At 39.5% G+C, this 15,881-nt stretch overlaps 1 protein-coding gene across 9 annotated transcripts in view; it reads right to left on the bottom strand.

The window, feature by feature from the left end:
* Positions 1 to 14,100, bottom strand: part of limch1b (LIM and calponin homology domains 1b) — a 133,309-nt gene extending 119,209 nt beyond the window's left edge. For all 9 annotated transcript variants that reach the window (XR_014629895.1, XR_014629896.1, XM_084431146.1 and 6 more), the window contains exon 1: positions 13,811 to 14,100. Coding sequence is in view for 7 of the 9 variants with exons in the window: in XM_084431146.1 (XP_084287272.1) it covers positions 13,811 to 13,924 (114 nt within the window). In the remaining 2 variants the exon portion in view is untranslated. The remainder of the gene's footprint in view (positions 1 to 13,810) is intronic.
* Positions 14,101 to 15,881: the final 1,781 nt, after the last annotated feature.

The raw sequence follows: 15,881 nt of genomic DNA, 5'->3' as shown, positions 1-15,881 counted from the left end.
GGTTTCAGCCAGGATATGAATGGATTTTACTGTATGTGGAATGCCACGAACTTTGGCATTTTTTTGATGAATAAATCAAAAGTAGGGCTGTAGAATGAATCAAATGTGGATATGGACGAGTGTCTGTGAATATTAAAGCTCTGCTGTTGATTGTGTGAATGAGCGCCGCAGTTTGAGACGCATGTTTTACATTGAGCCAATAGGCTGATTAAAATAGTGTCTAAACAGTCAACTTCTATTGACCCATGAACATGAACTGTAAATTGTTCATTAATCACAGAAATCCACAACACATAACTGTATCAAACACACTGACTGTACATGAAGAACGTTTCTGGGTAGAAAGCATTTAGGTTTAAGGCTCCTGCAGATTGGAATAATTTACCTTTAAATGTACGATCTTTGACTCCTTTCATATGTTTAAAAATTGAAACTTGTTGTAATTGCTTTAGATGATATATCTATGATTATATTTATTAATGCTAGGCAAAAAAAAGTTATTTTTGCAGCGGTGTGTTTGTTGTTTTGAATTAGGTTACTGTTGTTTTTGTTTTGTCTTCTGTCTATTGGTTTGGTTTGTGTTATGTTATTTAACTTTTGTGTATTAGTTTTGTGAAAACGAGATGACGCACCTCAAGGGGTTTATCCTAAAGAATAAAATTTGTTACAAATGTGTTACATGAATGCTGGACTAAATGGAGAGCATAGACACCTGAATCTGCTTCTCTGAACTCCAGGTACAGCGAGAATCAAACAGATCCATCTCTTTACACTCAACTCACTTCCGGGTCTCTGAAAGAGGTTTGAGTTCAGTTCTTTTACAGAGAACAAGTGTGAACGCCCTACAGAGCAACTATTTTTTATGGCAAAGCATGGCTTTGTTTCACAAAGACAACATCCAGCAACAGCATACGAGCCACAACAGTGACAGGTTCTCAACTGAGAGAGAGAGAGAGAGAGAGAGAGAGAGAGAGAGAGAGAGAGAGAGAGAGAGAGAGAGAGAGAGAGAGAGAGAGAGAGAGAGAGAGAGAGAGAGAGAGAGAGAGAGAGAGAGAGAGAGAGAGAGAGAGAGAGAGAGAGAGAGAGAGAGAGAGAGGCTGTATGAGTCCAGACACACATCGGTCAGCTGAGGTCTGACTGTGTCATTCTCCAGCGTAATGACAGACTGCATTGTGTGTGTGTGTGTGTGTGTTTTATGAGATGGATAGGCGTTATACTGAATTAAACATCCTAGGAATGTAATGGTGGAGACATGATAACGTGTGTGTGTGTGTGTGTGTGTGTGTGTGTGTGTGTGTGTGTGTGTGTGTGTGTGTGTGTGTGTGTGTGTGTGTGTGTGTGTGTGTGTGTGTGTGTGTGTGTGTGTGTATGTGTGTGTGTGTGTGTCTGTGTCTGTAGAGTTAAAAGAGGCTTTTTAGATTTCTGAACTCTTTTAATGTGTGTAAATGTGTGACATTATATGTATGATGACTGTACTGTCTGTCCGTCTAGACAAAACACATCTGTATATGAAGCTCATTTGTAATAGCCTAGTGTGTGTGCGATACTTTCTGAAAGGCCTCATTCATACGCGTGGTCACATGATCTGAATCTGAAGTCCTGTGTGTAGGAAGACGTCTGACAGAGAAGTCACATCCGATGACAACGGGAACCATGAGAACATTCCCACTGGAAGACTGTGTCTCTGATGCCAGTGTCTCCAAATGAACTTAATAACAAAATATGATTCATAACTGCATAAATGCATAAGCTAATTTGCATTTACAAAAAACGATTCATATTCTTCAACTTTAAAGCCAACTCTAACTCAGCATCAGAAGAGAGAGGAGGAATATCATCCAGTGGTTTAAAGACAACAATTCTCAGTCAGCAGTTAAAATAAAAACAGTGTGATGAAAACATCTGTAAAGAGTCACACGTACACCATAGTTTGTATTTATTACCAATTTGACATTAAACTGTGTAATCCGTTTCCTCACATGCTTCTGCTGTTTCCTAAATATGGCTAATATTGTGTGCAAGCATACGTTATCAAACGTATGTAAGTTTAAAATTAAAGTCCCGCTGTGGTGAAAATCTTAATGTTGTTTATGTGTCTATGTGGTGTTTCTAATCTGCTTTAAGACAAACCATGTGTAAGTTCATAAGTCGACACCATTGCTGAGTATTTCCTCCTTAAAACTGCAGTGAACCAAAGACAGTCTCCAAAACACACTTTGAAATCGCTGGTGTTTCTGACGTCACAAACTACCTTGTAACCAATCAGATCAACGTGTGATCGTCAACCAGTGGATCTCTGAGCTGAGTGAGTGAGTGGAGGCGGGGCTCATTTGCATATTATAGGGCATACGCGCATACTAAATGAGGCAAGGGTGTCGAGTTACATTCAAGATATTTTAAGACATGAAGAAATTTAAGTAATGTGCAGAGAAAATTACACACTTGTATAATTGTTTGTAATCAACCTTTGAATGGATCACTTAGTCTAAACCTAGGATGATTTCAGGATGTTTTTCCTTCTGCGTCATTGCAGGACCTTATGTAAACGCTACAACAATGTTATCTAAAGGGGCTTTTAGCATGATTTTAGTCATAGCAACACCTTTTAGGGGACTAAATTATCTCCTGCTTCAGAGTAGGGCTGTCAACGAATATTCTAAATTCGAATATTTATTTGAATAGTTTTAAAAAAACGAATTTCGAATGTGAAAATTAATATTCGAATAATGTGGAAAAACGCCCGCGGTAGCAGAGGCGCGGCTGTCTGCTTTGCGAGTGGGGACAGGTCACAGGAAGAAGGCGTTAACGTTAAACAGAAACATTACTAAAGTGTAGGCTACTGTACTGACTGAATAGATATTGCATGAATAAGGTAGGTTAGATACAGCAGTTTCATGCACTGCAGGCTCCACTCTGGTTTGATTATTTACCGTTTCATGTCAAGGAAAAGTTCTATGTTTACCACAGCACAGCTCGCTCGGAGCGTTCAATGTCGGATTTGCGTCTACAGCGTCTAGTTGGACTCTTGAACATTTTGAATCTATTCGCGCGTCAAAAGCAAAAGTTTGAAGCGAAATTGACGCGCGGAGAGCGTGACGCCTCATTCGCGCCGCAAGACCCCCAGACGCGCGTAAACGCGTCTTTACATTGACTTAACATTGAAATCACTCGCGCCAGACGCTCTATTCGCGTTTGGTGTGAACGCAGCATGAGCGTGAGGGAGGGAGAGAGAGAGAGAGAGAGAGAGAGAGAGAGAGAGAGAGAGAGTGCCTGCGAGTGCGAGTGAGCGAGCGAGAGTGAGGTCTGCGGTCTTGGCCATTAGGTGATTTACTTGTTTTTGTGTAGGTAATACGTTGTCAAATATGTAGTGATGTAGTACTCGAGTCCGGTCTCGAGACCGATTTCTGCTTCCTCGGACTCGACTCGGACTTGTTCTTACAAAGACTCGGTCTTGACTCGGACTCGACCCCTCAAAGACTCGGTCTTGACTCGGACTCGGCATAGGCGGTCTCGTCCCATCAATAGTCCACTAGAATACATACCACTAGAAAATTTTTATTGACTGTTCGCAAAGACCCGCCCCCTTAGTTACTGTCGCTATGTCCGACAAGCCGTTCTCACGCCACACCATGTTCTCACGCAGTGAAAAATACATCGCGGAGCAGAGAGGAGACTGACAACACGCTGACAGACAGGACAGAACAGGTTACTTTTCGGTTACTTTTGATATTAAACATATTAAACAAAGTCTCGCCTTTCAAATTTGGTCATTTTTTAAAAGAAATTTAAACAATAAATACCGTTTTGTGGCTCTTAAATGTGCCGTGACAGATCGCTGTAGAGCATCAGTTAAAGCTGCTCGTGAACCGATCTTCTAATTAATTTATAGCCTCAAATAAACATGAACAAACATAAGCAATGTTGTTTTAACCACGGCGTCAGTACACTCCGTGTTTCAAGTTCAAATCCTCCCATGTTAACCAACGGACTCGGTCTCGACTCGGACTCGACCCTTCAAAGACTCGGTCTTGACTCGGACTCGACTGAATTTGAAAACCAACGGACTCGGTCTCGACTCGGACTCGACCCTTCAAAGACTCGGTCTTGACTCGGACTCGGCATAGGCGGTCTCGTCCCCATCACTACAAATATGTTTAAACTTAAATAAACTACCTATACAAGTAGTTATGTCTCTTTGTTTTAATTTGTCCTGTTATTGACGTAATGCGCTTCATTGACAAAATGCGCAACCAGATGTTCGAATAGTTCGAATATTCGTGTGTTTTTTAGAGGGAATATTCGAACGTCATTTTTGAGCAATTTTGACAGCCCTACTTCAGAGTAGGGTCCCGGGTAATTGATGTGCTTTTTCCGAATGGATCCGAGAAGACCCAAATTCTTTTAAACTATGTTGGGCATTTAACAAAATTGTATTATTTAAAACAATTCTATGACAACGTTATTGCCTCCGTCAGCATGGATTTTATCATTTCTGAGAAACGCAGGTATAAAAGGAACAAACGTTTGTAACGTCGCAAACAGAAATCCATCTTATAGCTATGAGATCCATCAGGAAAAGCCACTCGCTTCATTACGCTGCGTGTTCATGCAGGGGTTTTCTTCTGCGTAGAAGCTCTTTGCAGGAGACGAGGTAAATAGCGTTGCATACAACACTAGCGAATCCATGATTTATTAGGCTATTCATTTTTATCAAGCTATCACGTTTATTTTTCCAACCCACTGGTCACATTTGAAAGCCAAACTCAAAAATAACGTGCATCCATCGGGCAGGCAATAATATAAAGTGATAATAAAAAAGTAAATAAATAAATGAAAGTAATGGAGCAGTGGCCAAATCAGTCAGCAGGACACAAGGGTTTTTCCTGACTGACTTCGGCAAGAAGGTACAACTGCAGACCGCAGATCTCCAGAAGGGGGCGTGAACTCCAGAAGGGGGCGGGGTCTCCAACTGCAAAGGCTTTCGCTATTGGCTCTGGCTTCATCCAATAAAAAAAAAATAGCCATATGGGAACATTTACTTATTGGGGAACAACCCTGGTTCCTATAACTGAGTTCCTATAACTACCCGGTGCAAAAGCCTCTTAATCGTTCTAAAGCCCTATAACGAGAGATGAACTGCTCGAGATTAACAGAAATTAGATACATTTAAATCAGTCAGCTTGAAGCGCATCAGTACCAAGAGTCATCAAGTCTGACTTCATATCAGCAGCAAATCCTACTAGACTTCACATAAATTACCATACAGTCCCTAGAAACCACCCAGCTAGAGTCACTTCACTTCCACCGATCTGACGATCTACAGAGCTCTTCATTACAGCTGTGTGTGAATGTGTTATTGAGAGACAGCTTTGAGGCGTATCAATGAAAACAGCAGAAGAGCAGATGAGCCTACGTCTCCCTGTGCAGATCATTTACTAGTCAAATTATGAACAAACTGACAAAAGAACCAGAGAGACGAGTGAGAGCGAGACTAGAGACATATACTGTCATCTCTCAACTGCTTGATTGCTTGTATTGTCACAAAATGTGGACTATATTATCACCCAGTTCTAACGGTTAGCTTGTAAACTTGTAAGTGTGAAGCCGTCATGCTGAGTCAGGAGTGAAGCTACTGAACCCCAGACTGAAGGAGGTGCTCTGAGTTCAGTTGCACTCGAACTGTGACGTGATTCATGTGAATGTAAAAGCAACACTGACTCTGGTGTGCACTTGTTCAGGAAGTCAAATAACCTGTGCATGCGTTTTAGCCAATGACGACATCATCAGTTCAACAAAACACATGTAAAGAGGGATGACAGTGGTGATGGTTTACCTTGGATACTATCAAGCGCTGTGCATGTTTGTGATGACGTAAGATGAACACAAATCCACCAGGGTTTGACAGAATCAAGTGTGAAACCAGACCAACGCTCGGACTCGCACCGCTGTGAACGTGCCCAGTGTGAAAACACCTCACTTGCCCTAATCCCTCTGATTTACTTAAATCCAGTTCCCCCTTCAGTGCGTCTCTATTATTGGCGGTAGGTGAAAACCGTATATCAGGGTATTTGGTACTGAGTAAACGGACACCTTTATGTCTGTAGCACAAACAAGCACAAAGTCAGTTACTCTCCAAAGTTTAATACTTTAAAGTCATCATGAAACTGAAGTTACACTAGTATTTTGTTCCCTATAGTGTCGTATATCCAAGTGAAACACTTCAGGAACAAGAACAAATGTAGGCGTGGCTTGATTGTGTCTGCGGGGAATTGATTGGATGATTGGATGGTGGTGGTTTGCTATTGGTGGATCTCATGTGAGTGACAGGTTATAGCTCCGCCCTCGTCATCAGAGAAGAGATGCTGCAAGAGGAACTAATTCTGATTCAAGATTATTAAAACAATAATGATGTGCACCAATACATAATTTATAACAAACACTGAAATGTTCCATTAAAAAATTGGAAGTATTGGAGCTTGCCTTAACGAACACCACTAAAGATCTGTATTACTGGGCAGTGGTTGAGTGTTTACTATGTCACTCTGAGTGAGTATATGGATAAGTGTGTGTCTACGGTAGAGGTCCACACGGAGCATCCGAGACCTGAGGACCCGGGATCCATATATATCCATCTATATTTTATTATGAAAGTTAACTCGAGTCAAAATGCAAATCTGCAAAGTCGCATTTGTCATCCGTCACCGTGACATCAAGTGGACTTTTGAAGCTGAAATAATGAGTGGATTAAGCTTGGAATAACGAGAGGAATAACTTTCTTGTCGGAGGATTGTAATGCATCACAGTCAGTCAGGTACAAGGAAGGGAGACGACGGCTCCTAAAATTAGATAAGACAAAATATATATATTTTTCGCAACTGGTTTATTGACTTGTTAATAGCAGTTTAGTGTGGAATATGTGACAGTCGGGTCCAGTCGGCTCTGTGTCTTCTCGCCGGTCCAAGCTTTCAAATAATACACGGGTCCAGGTCGAGTCCGGGTAGTAGCCTACATTTATGGCATTTCTCAGATCTGCACGGGTCCGGGTCCAGCTTTTGAAATAATAGACGGGTACGGGTCGGTTCCGTGTAGCACATTACGGGTCTCTTCGGGTTCGGGTATGAATTTTTGGACCCGTGTAGACCTCTAGTCTATGGTACACCGAGAGGCAGCAGTTTCCCCTGATGATCAAAAAGAACCCAGATCCCATGAGTACATCAACTTCTGTCCCACTTAAAACACACACACACACACACCTCTTGGATCTCTAAAGCCATGTCCCACTTACCATCCTTCCTCCTGAAGTAGGAGAGTGCTGTATTACAAGCATGTGTGTGTCCTTTCCACTAGACAAATAAAAATAAACTACTGCATGAAAGTATGTGAGTGCCATTTATGAAATGTATTTTAGATCCCATTCTTTTTTTTAACTATGTCTGCTTGAGGAAAAAAGTTAAATATTCCCATATCCTCATAATCCCTTCTCATATCCTCCTATCACCACACTTCAGTCTGTGTTTTCAAGGGACAAAACTCTCATCTTCATGTCACTCCAAACTCAGAGCAGAATCACATTTAAGTGTTTGTTGAAGACCTTGCCCTCCGTCACAGATCTCCAATCTCATTCAGCTTGAGTACATTCACACATGCTGCGGTAACACATCACACCAGGTCTGATGCCAATGATGCCAAATCTCAGTGCAAAACTCGTAAGGACAACTTTTATGCTAATTTCATGATGTTTGACAATGTAAATCACCATCCACTTTTGTAGTAAAATAGAGAACGGTTGAGACGATTACTATAGCAAACCAGAGAGAGTCATTCAGCTTTGGACCGACAGTGAGTAAATGACTGTGATATATTTTCAATCTAAGTTACAATATTTATCTCTGCCACTTTATATTTCCTATTACTTCCATTTAACTGCTTGATTGACTAATCCATTTGGTTTTGCAAGGCAAATCTATACCGTAGGGCACACATGCACAAACACAGACCTAGCCAAACCATTTGAGAGGATCACGACAGACAATGCCATAAATACTGAACAAACCTCTCTCGGTTTCCAAAACAGCTCCAGGGAACGCCAAATTTCTAAATCGCTAGTCGCCCTTCGGGTAGGCACTCTTCAGATTTTGTTAACTAGTCCGACTTAACTAGCTAACTAATTTCAATAGGCCGAATAAAAAGGAATTTTTTTTTTTTTTTTTTTTTTTTTTTTTTATGTAGAAAATTGGATAGGAGTCGAAACATCAATCAAAACCATTTTCTAAATCACAAATATCAACAATAGTATATAAAATAATCAAATAACAATCATCAATACAAATATGCATTCGGTTCTAACTAAACAGAAATTTCGATGAATTTCTTCTTCCTCTAGTTTTTAATTCTGTAAATTCTGCCAATTAGTACCTGAAGAAAAAAAAAAAAGCTTTAAACACATTAATATTTCCAATCATTATGTTGGAAAATTCTTTTCAGAATAATTTCAATTAAGCTTGTGTATATTTGTTGGTAAAACTTGAGTTATTAAGCAATATCTCATGTAGGTTTTTTCCTTTGTGTTTTATATACTGTCCAGTAGGAGGTGCTCTAGGCATATGTTTTCCTTGATTTGTTTTCCCTGAAGAGATAGGCTACGCTTTGTTTGAAAATGAAACTAAAAGAATGACGTACATTCGTTGCGTTTAACCGTGAAATAAGAGTTCTGTGTCTTTATTAAAAATAAACACATTAATGATTTATCGCTCATCCACCCGCGACCCACCCGCAATTAATTAGATTGTTATATTTTATTATTTGGTCTGTGCGACCCCGCTCATTACTAACACACACACACACACACACACGGCAAGTACGTTAGCATCGGCTAAACTTCTCTGCGGACAAATCAGCATGATCAAAAACACCCGTGATCTTATTTTTCCTTCAGATAACAAGTCAAGAGTGTGAACAACGCAAGTCAATGAAGGAATTTTTATTCTCTATTTAAAATAGCCCGTCGGGCAGGGCAGTGATATATTTTATCACCCGACTGGAAGATACCATAGTACCGGCACACCGGACAAGCGATTTTGCGAGCCCTGGAACGTCTCATCCATTCCTGCAAAGTCGCAGATAGCACTGCATTATATGAGCCCCTCAGGCCAATTATAACAACTTCTATCGCTAAAATGATTCTGTGTTCAGTGAGCTGTGCCATAATGCATTCAAACACACAAGAACATCTTAAAGGGACATTGTGTAGGATTTTCTCCCATCTAGCGGTGAAACTGTATTTTGCATTCAAACGAATAGTGCTCTCCAGCGCCTCGCTTTTTCAAATGCGTGTTGCATCTACGGTAGCCGTTATGTACCAAAAAGCTATGACAGGATGTCTTATAATAGCACTTCATCGAGTTTTCCTTCGGGTGAACTGGTTTGTTATTTCAAACAAACTGCAACTTGACACAATGAACAAACGAATGTTACAGTTTTGAAAAAAAACAACAACAACAACCTTGTTTTTAGGGCCTTCTCTACTTTACTCAATAGCTGCTATTCAGAGCCTGTTTAACTTTTAACTATAAATGTTCTACTGTCTAAATAAAGTACACAACCAAGCAATGAAAAAAAAGCTTGTAATTAAGACCGTAACATTGACTTAGCCTACTTGTCGAGAAGAAAGCAGGCAACTTCAGCATCTCTTTTGAAAGCTTTCTCCTACATTAGCTATCCCGACATTAACCCTAGTTTTTTGTAATCTCCGGTCACGTTTCCTTTTACGGTCTATTTTGGACTTTTTCGACAACGAGGACTCCTTATCCTGTGACTCAGCATTTGTATGGTCCTCCATTATAAATAACCGTGCAGTGCAGCCTTTTAAACTTGCCGCAGCAGTGACAAGCGCCTCTCACTGCTCTGCTCCTCCGCTTCTGCTGGCTTCAGTCACGTGACGCTGGCTCTGAACGAAAACGCGTTGTGGAAACACGTTGGTCTAGTACTTTTTGTCCCTCTCTGCTATTATAGTTTTGCAAGATGGCGGAACTACATGGAAGCCTCCGTGGACCTACCCGTCCCATAAAGATAAGAAATTCTTCGTTTACTAGGATAAGTCAGATCATTGGCAGAGGTATTTGTACACCATTGAGGTCATATTTATGAATAAAAATATTGATTTTAGATAATAAAATACCTAAAAAACTACACATTGTCCCTTTAAATGTGCACAAAGTTTGATCTGACCATCTCCGCATTTGATGTGGTTGACAACGACATACTCCGCGACTCCTAGAGGCTTGTGTGGGACTTCATGGAACTGTATTACAGTGGTTTCTCTCTTATTTGTCAAATAGATGTTTTACTGTTCGCCACTCATCTTCCCACATACCTCTGGGTTGTGGTGTTCTGCAGGGCTCGGTCCTTGGACCGCTGTTGTTTTCCCTGTATACGCTCCCCTGGCCTCTATTTTTGATAAACATGGCGTGGATTTTCATCTATATACCCTAAACCATCTTCCCTTACAGCGTGGCAATAATCACTCTCTTCAGTCAGTGTTATATTTCTTGAACGAACTTACACTATGGCTTTCAAGCATTTTTTTTTTTTTATCTAAATGAAAAGAAATCTGAAATCATTATGTTTGGCCCTGAGGAAACCAGTGTTTTTGATTTTGATCTCCGCAGTGGAATTTGGGCATCATATTTGACTGCAGCTTCAAGCTTGATAAACAGATCACTGCTGTCGTCAAGTCATGCTTCACATTCTTAGTAAAGTAAAGCCCTTTTTATCCACAAGCTTTTGAAACAGCAGTCCATGCCTTTGTAACATCTCGGCTCGATTACTGTAATTCGCTGTATTATGGCGTTTCTCATCTGCAGCTGCTAGACTGATCAAGGGGAACACGTATGACCACATTACACCTATTTTAAATTCTTTGCACTGGTTCCCTGCACAGGACTGACTTTAAACTATTATTATTATTATTATTAGTCTACAAAGCCCCCAATGACCTGCACCTTGATACTTAGGCTAACCGATTTATTGCTCCCGTATTCCCATTAAGATCCTGTGACCTTGGCCTTAATCACGTTATTTTGGGTCTCTCTTGTATATTTTTGACCGCCTAATGTTTGTTTATTTTGTTTTTATTTCTCTGTCTTGTTCCCTCGTAATTCATTGTGATTCTTTTATTCATTGTAAAGCACTTTGGTCAACACCCAAGTTTTACTAACAATATTTAAGTCTCCATGAAAGCTCTCTGAAGTCTCCAAATACTGCTTTGCCAGAGGCTATGACATAAAAAACACCGTAAGCTATTTTATCAAAAGGGACGAGCTCTTCCATATGTCCCGTCCTGCCTTTTAGTCAGAAATACGACAAAGCACAGAGGAAAAACAGCGCTCATCTATGACGAAAACACAATTTTTTTTCAGCTTTCTGCTCAAAATGTTGTAACCTTATCCACATTCAAAGAACACATGAAGCTAAGATAAAATGTTTGTTTGTTTGTTTGTTTGTTTGTTTGTTTGTTTGAAAGCAGAGGCTCGGTTCTTTTGTTTTATATATTGTAGATATTCATGCAACAAAATATTCTGGGGGCCATGAAAGTTTTGTAAAAATGATCAAAATTAGTTGGCTAGAAACGTAAAAAAAATATAATAATAATAATAATAATAATAATAAAATGCTGGAGGGAAAATCAGAAATTTGATGCTTAATTCATCCCACACTAGTTTTGCTACAGAGAACTATTACACTGTTATTTCAACAACGCCCTAGCAACCGCTTAGAACAGCTTAGCAACACTCTGGCAACCACCCAGAACAGCCTTTCTCAGACTCATTTAGATCATGTAACATTAGATGTCATCGGTCCACAAAGAAAAACAAAACATTCGTGTGGTTTTGGGGAAATGAACATATGCCAACAACGTTTATCTGGCACTATAGAGCACAGTGTCAGTCAGATCCATGATAAAACAACTCAGATGCATGAAACAACTTGTGGATCATCTGTTTACTTTTGCTGGAGAAAAATAAAATGAGACACACCTGGTCCCTGCGCTGTAAAAACACTCCAGTTTCACAGCAGACACACACAATGGACACAAAAGACACACACCGCTCACAAAAGCCTCTAGCTGAGCCATGTGCTTTTCAATAAACAGTTATTCAGGGCATCTGGCTCTGCGTTTGAGTTTGACCACTGCGAGTCAACCTGGAAAAAATGCAGAAAGCAAGAGGCGAGTATGAAGTACCAGGACATGTTTAACCCTCGTGTTGTGTTCAGGTCAGTTTGACCCCAAGAGAATTTTCTTTTCCCCAAATACACTAGTTAATGCTATTGCATTGGACTGAAACTTACAGACTTTATTCACACAGACTATAACAGATAAATTACTTTTTAGATTAGATTAGATTAGATTAGATTAATACTAAAATATTATTTTTGTCCCTTATTTGTTTTGTTTTTCCAGATGATAGATTATCACCAAATATTGGATTCGATCTTTTTGTCAACTTGTTTTCTTTCAAGAATGTGTGTGTGTGTGTGTGTGTGTGTGTGTGTGTGTGTGTGTGTGTGTGTGTGTGTGTGTGTGTGTGTGTGTGTGTGTGTGGTCTGCTGGATTGGGTCATTGTGAGCTGTGAATTAGTGCAAAGGAAAAGACATGCATGTGAATGCCACACATTAAACTCAGCATGACACGAAGATTTGCTTATCTTCATAATGTATGCTAATTATCTTAGTGTGAACAATTAAGTTATGCATTTGATTCATTTATATATATATATATATATATATATCAAATGCATAACTTAATTATATATATATATATATATATATATATATATATATATATATATATATATATATATATATATATATGGTCTTGTGTTTCTTAATCAAAATGTCATAACATTGTTAACATACTATAACATACATAACATACTCAATGTTCCAGTTCTCCAATCATTTAAATTTTAATTCTCACAATCGACCACAAGCTTTCATTCAGATCTGCTTCCATCCAATCAACAACCAATATAATCTTTTATAATATTTCTTTCCATAATCCATTCCACTTTGGCATATGCCACAATATGGAAGAAAATATCTGTTGCTACTTCGTCTCATTGTGACTTTAAATTCCAAACTCTTCTGAGGTCTAAAAACCCTGCGAAAGGAAGGAATCTGTACACAAGCCCTCGTCCAAAAAATCTTACAGGAATGCTAACAGAATCCAAATGGATAAACAGAAATTCTGAGAATTAACTGGGATATAAAAAAATTTTTTTAAAAAGAGTTATTTCAGTTGAAGCAGTAAAATCTTACCTGATGGCCTGATCATTCTTGCATTAGGAGCGATTCTGAATAATGAAAGAAATCCCACTGGTATTCCTTTAGGAAACCTCAAATTTACTTCAGCAAGTCAAATCATGTCAATGCAATTATAACCCAACAATCTGTGCATTTACTATTCCACCTGAACTAATGATTCAACGAGATAAACGGAGATTCAGGAGCAGTGCTGTATTACTGGAGGAAGATCTTATTTGGATCCTTATAGGATTCTAGTTTGATCCCATTAGGACTGGTTTCTACTGAATAACAATTCCATTAACATTCCTTCAGGATCCTTCAGCTAATTTGTGTCAACAGGTGAACACAAGTGAGCGCGCGCACACACACACACACACACACACACACACTCAACCTGACAGCTCCAGCACGCGCATCATTCATTCACACACACACACACACACACACACACACACACACACACACACAGTATTCCCGAATAACGCAGTGGCATGACGTCACGCACCTCTATCCATCTCTGCGCCTCGCGCACAGCAGGTTCGGTGTGATGATGATGATGATGATGATGATGATCCTGCAGAGGAAGATGTCGTCCTTCATCCGAACCTCGACTCGCCATTTAGAGCTGGTGCCTTAATAAAACCCTCCTCGCGCCCGATGAGAGACGGAAACTCTCCAGGTAAAGTTATTTCAGGACTCTGTGTGAGTGTGTGTGTGTGTGTGTGTGTGTCGTGACGCAGGGCTGCGCTGCTGCCGCACTCGCGGATGAGATGAGACACGCGCACCGCCTGAGACAGCCAATCAGAGCGCAGCTTCGCATCCCAGCACGGCCCACCGGCCAGAACAGCCAATCAGAGTCGAGCATTCCTTCCCAGCTCCGCCCAACGACCACGCCCACTGTGCACACGCCCTGCTTCATTTCCATTTCATAAGAACTTTTGTAAATAAGTAATAAACACATATGAAGATCAGTAGTTCAGATACATTCAAAAATTCATACACAAATGTGTAATGCACACTTAAGTCACAGAGTCTCATTGCATTAGCTTGCCTTACAAGATCAAACATTTATTTACATTATTACATGATTTTTTTTCTCTCTCTCTTAAATTATTTTATTAAATTTACCCTTTTAAATTTATAGCAGTAGCAACTTTATTTACATAGCACAATTAAAACAACACAAGTTGACCAATGTGCTTTACAATGTCACACAGAAAAAAAGAAGAGAAAAAAGCATCACATAGGCAACACATTTAATAAAATTGTCCCTGATTAAAAGCTATTGCTAAATTTGACATCAGAGGCAGTAAATCAACTGATCCATGTTTAATGTGTTATGGTGATTTTCTGTTAACAATATCAGATACTCATGTATAAGCAGGATACTGAGATACAATTAACAACAAGTCAATAAATCTTGTAGTGGTTGAACTGATGCTTTATGAAATCAGTGGCTGATGTCATGATTTACCCTGTGATTATATCTCTCGTGTTTGATGAAATCAGTGGCTGATGTCATGATTTAACCTGTGATTGTATCTCTCGTGTTTGATGAAATCAGTGGTTGATGTCATGATTTAACCTGTGATTGTATCTCTCATGTTTGATGAAATCAGTGGCTGATGTCATGATTTACCCTGTGATTGTATCTCTCGTGTTTGATGAAATCAGTGGCTGATGTCATGATTTAACCTGTGATTGTATCTCTCCTGTTTGATGAAATCAGTGGCTGATGTCATGATTTAAACTGTGATTATATCTCTCGTGTTTGATGAAATCAGTGGCTGATGTCATGATTTAACCTGTGATTATATCTCTCGTGTTTGATGAAATCAGTGGCTGATGTCATGATTTAACCTGTGATTGTATCTCTCGTGTTTGATGAAATCAGTGGCTGATGTCATGATTTACCCTGTGATTGTATCTCTCCTGTTTGATGAAATCAGTGGCTGATGTCATGATTTAACCTGTGATTATATCTCTCCTGTTTGATGAAATCAGTGGCTGATGTCATGATTTAACCTGTGATTGTATCTCTCGTGTTTGATGAAATCAGTGGCTGATGTCATGATTTAACCTGTGATTATATCTCTCCTGTTTGATGAAATCAGTGGCTGATGTCATGATTTAACCTGTGATTGTATCTCTCGTGTTTGATGAAATCAGTGGCTGATGTCATGATTTAACCTGTGATTCTATCTCTCTCTAGTGTTTGATGAAATCAGTGGCTGATGTCATGATTTACCCTGTTATTATATCTCTCGTGTTTGATGAAATCAGTGGCTGATGTCATGATTTACCCTGTTATTATATCTCTCGTGTTTGATGAAATCAGTGGCTGATGTCATGATTTAACCTGTGATTGTATCTCTCGTGTTTGATGAAATCAGTGGCTGATGTCATGATTTAACCTGTGATTGTATCTCTCGTGTTTGATGAAATCAGTGGCTGATGTCATGATTTAACCTGTGATTGTATCTCTCGTGTTTGATGAAATCAGTGGCTGATATCATGATTTACCCTGTGATTATATCTCTTGTGTTTGATGAAATCAGTGGCTGATGTCATGATTT

This window comes from Rutilus rutilus, assembly GCF_951802725.1.
Source record: "Rutilus rutilus genome assembly, chromosome: 14".
Taxonomy (NCBI): Eukaryota; Metazoa; Chordata; class Actinopteri; order Cypriniformes; family Leuciscidae; genus Rutilus; species Rutilus rutilus.
This window is presented reverse-complemented; position numbering and strand designations above follow the sequence as displayed.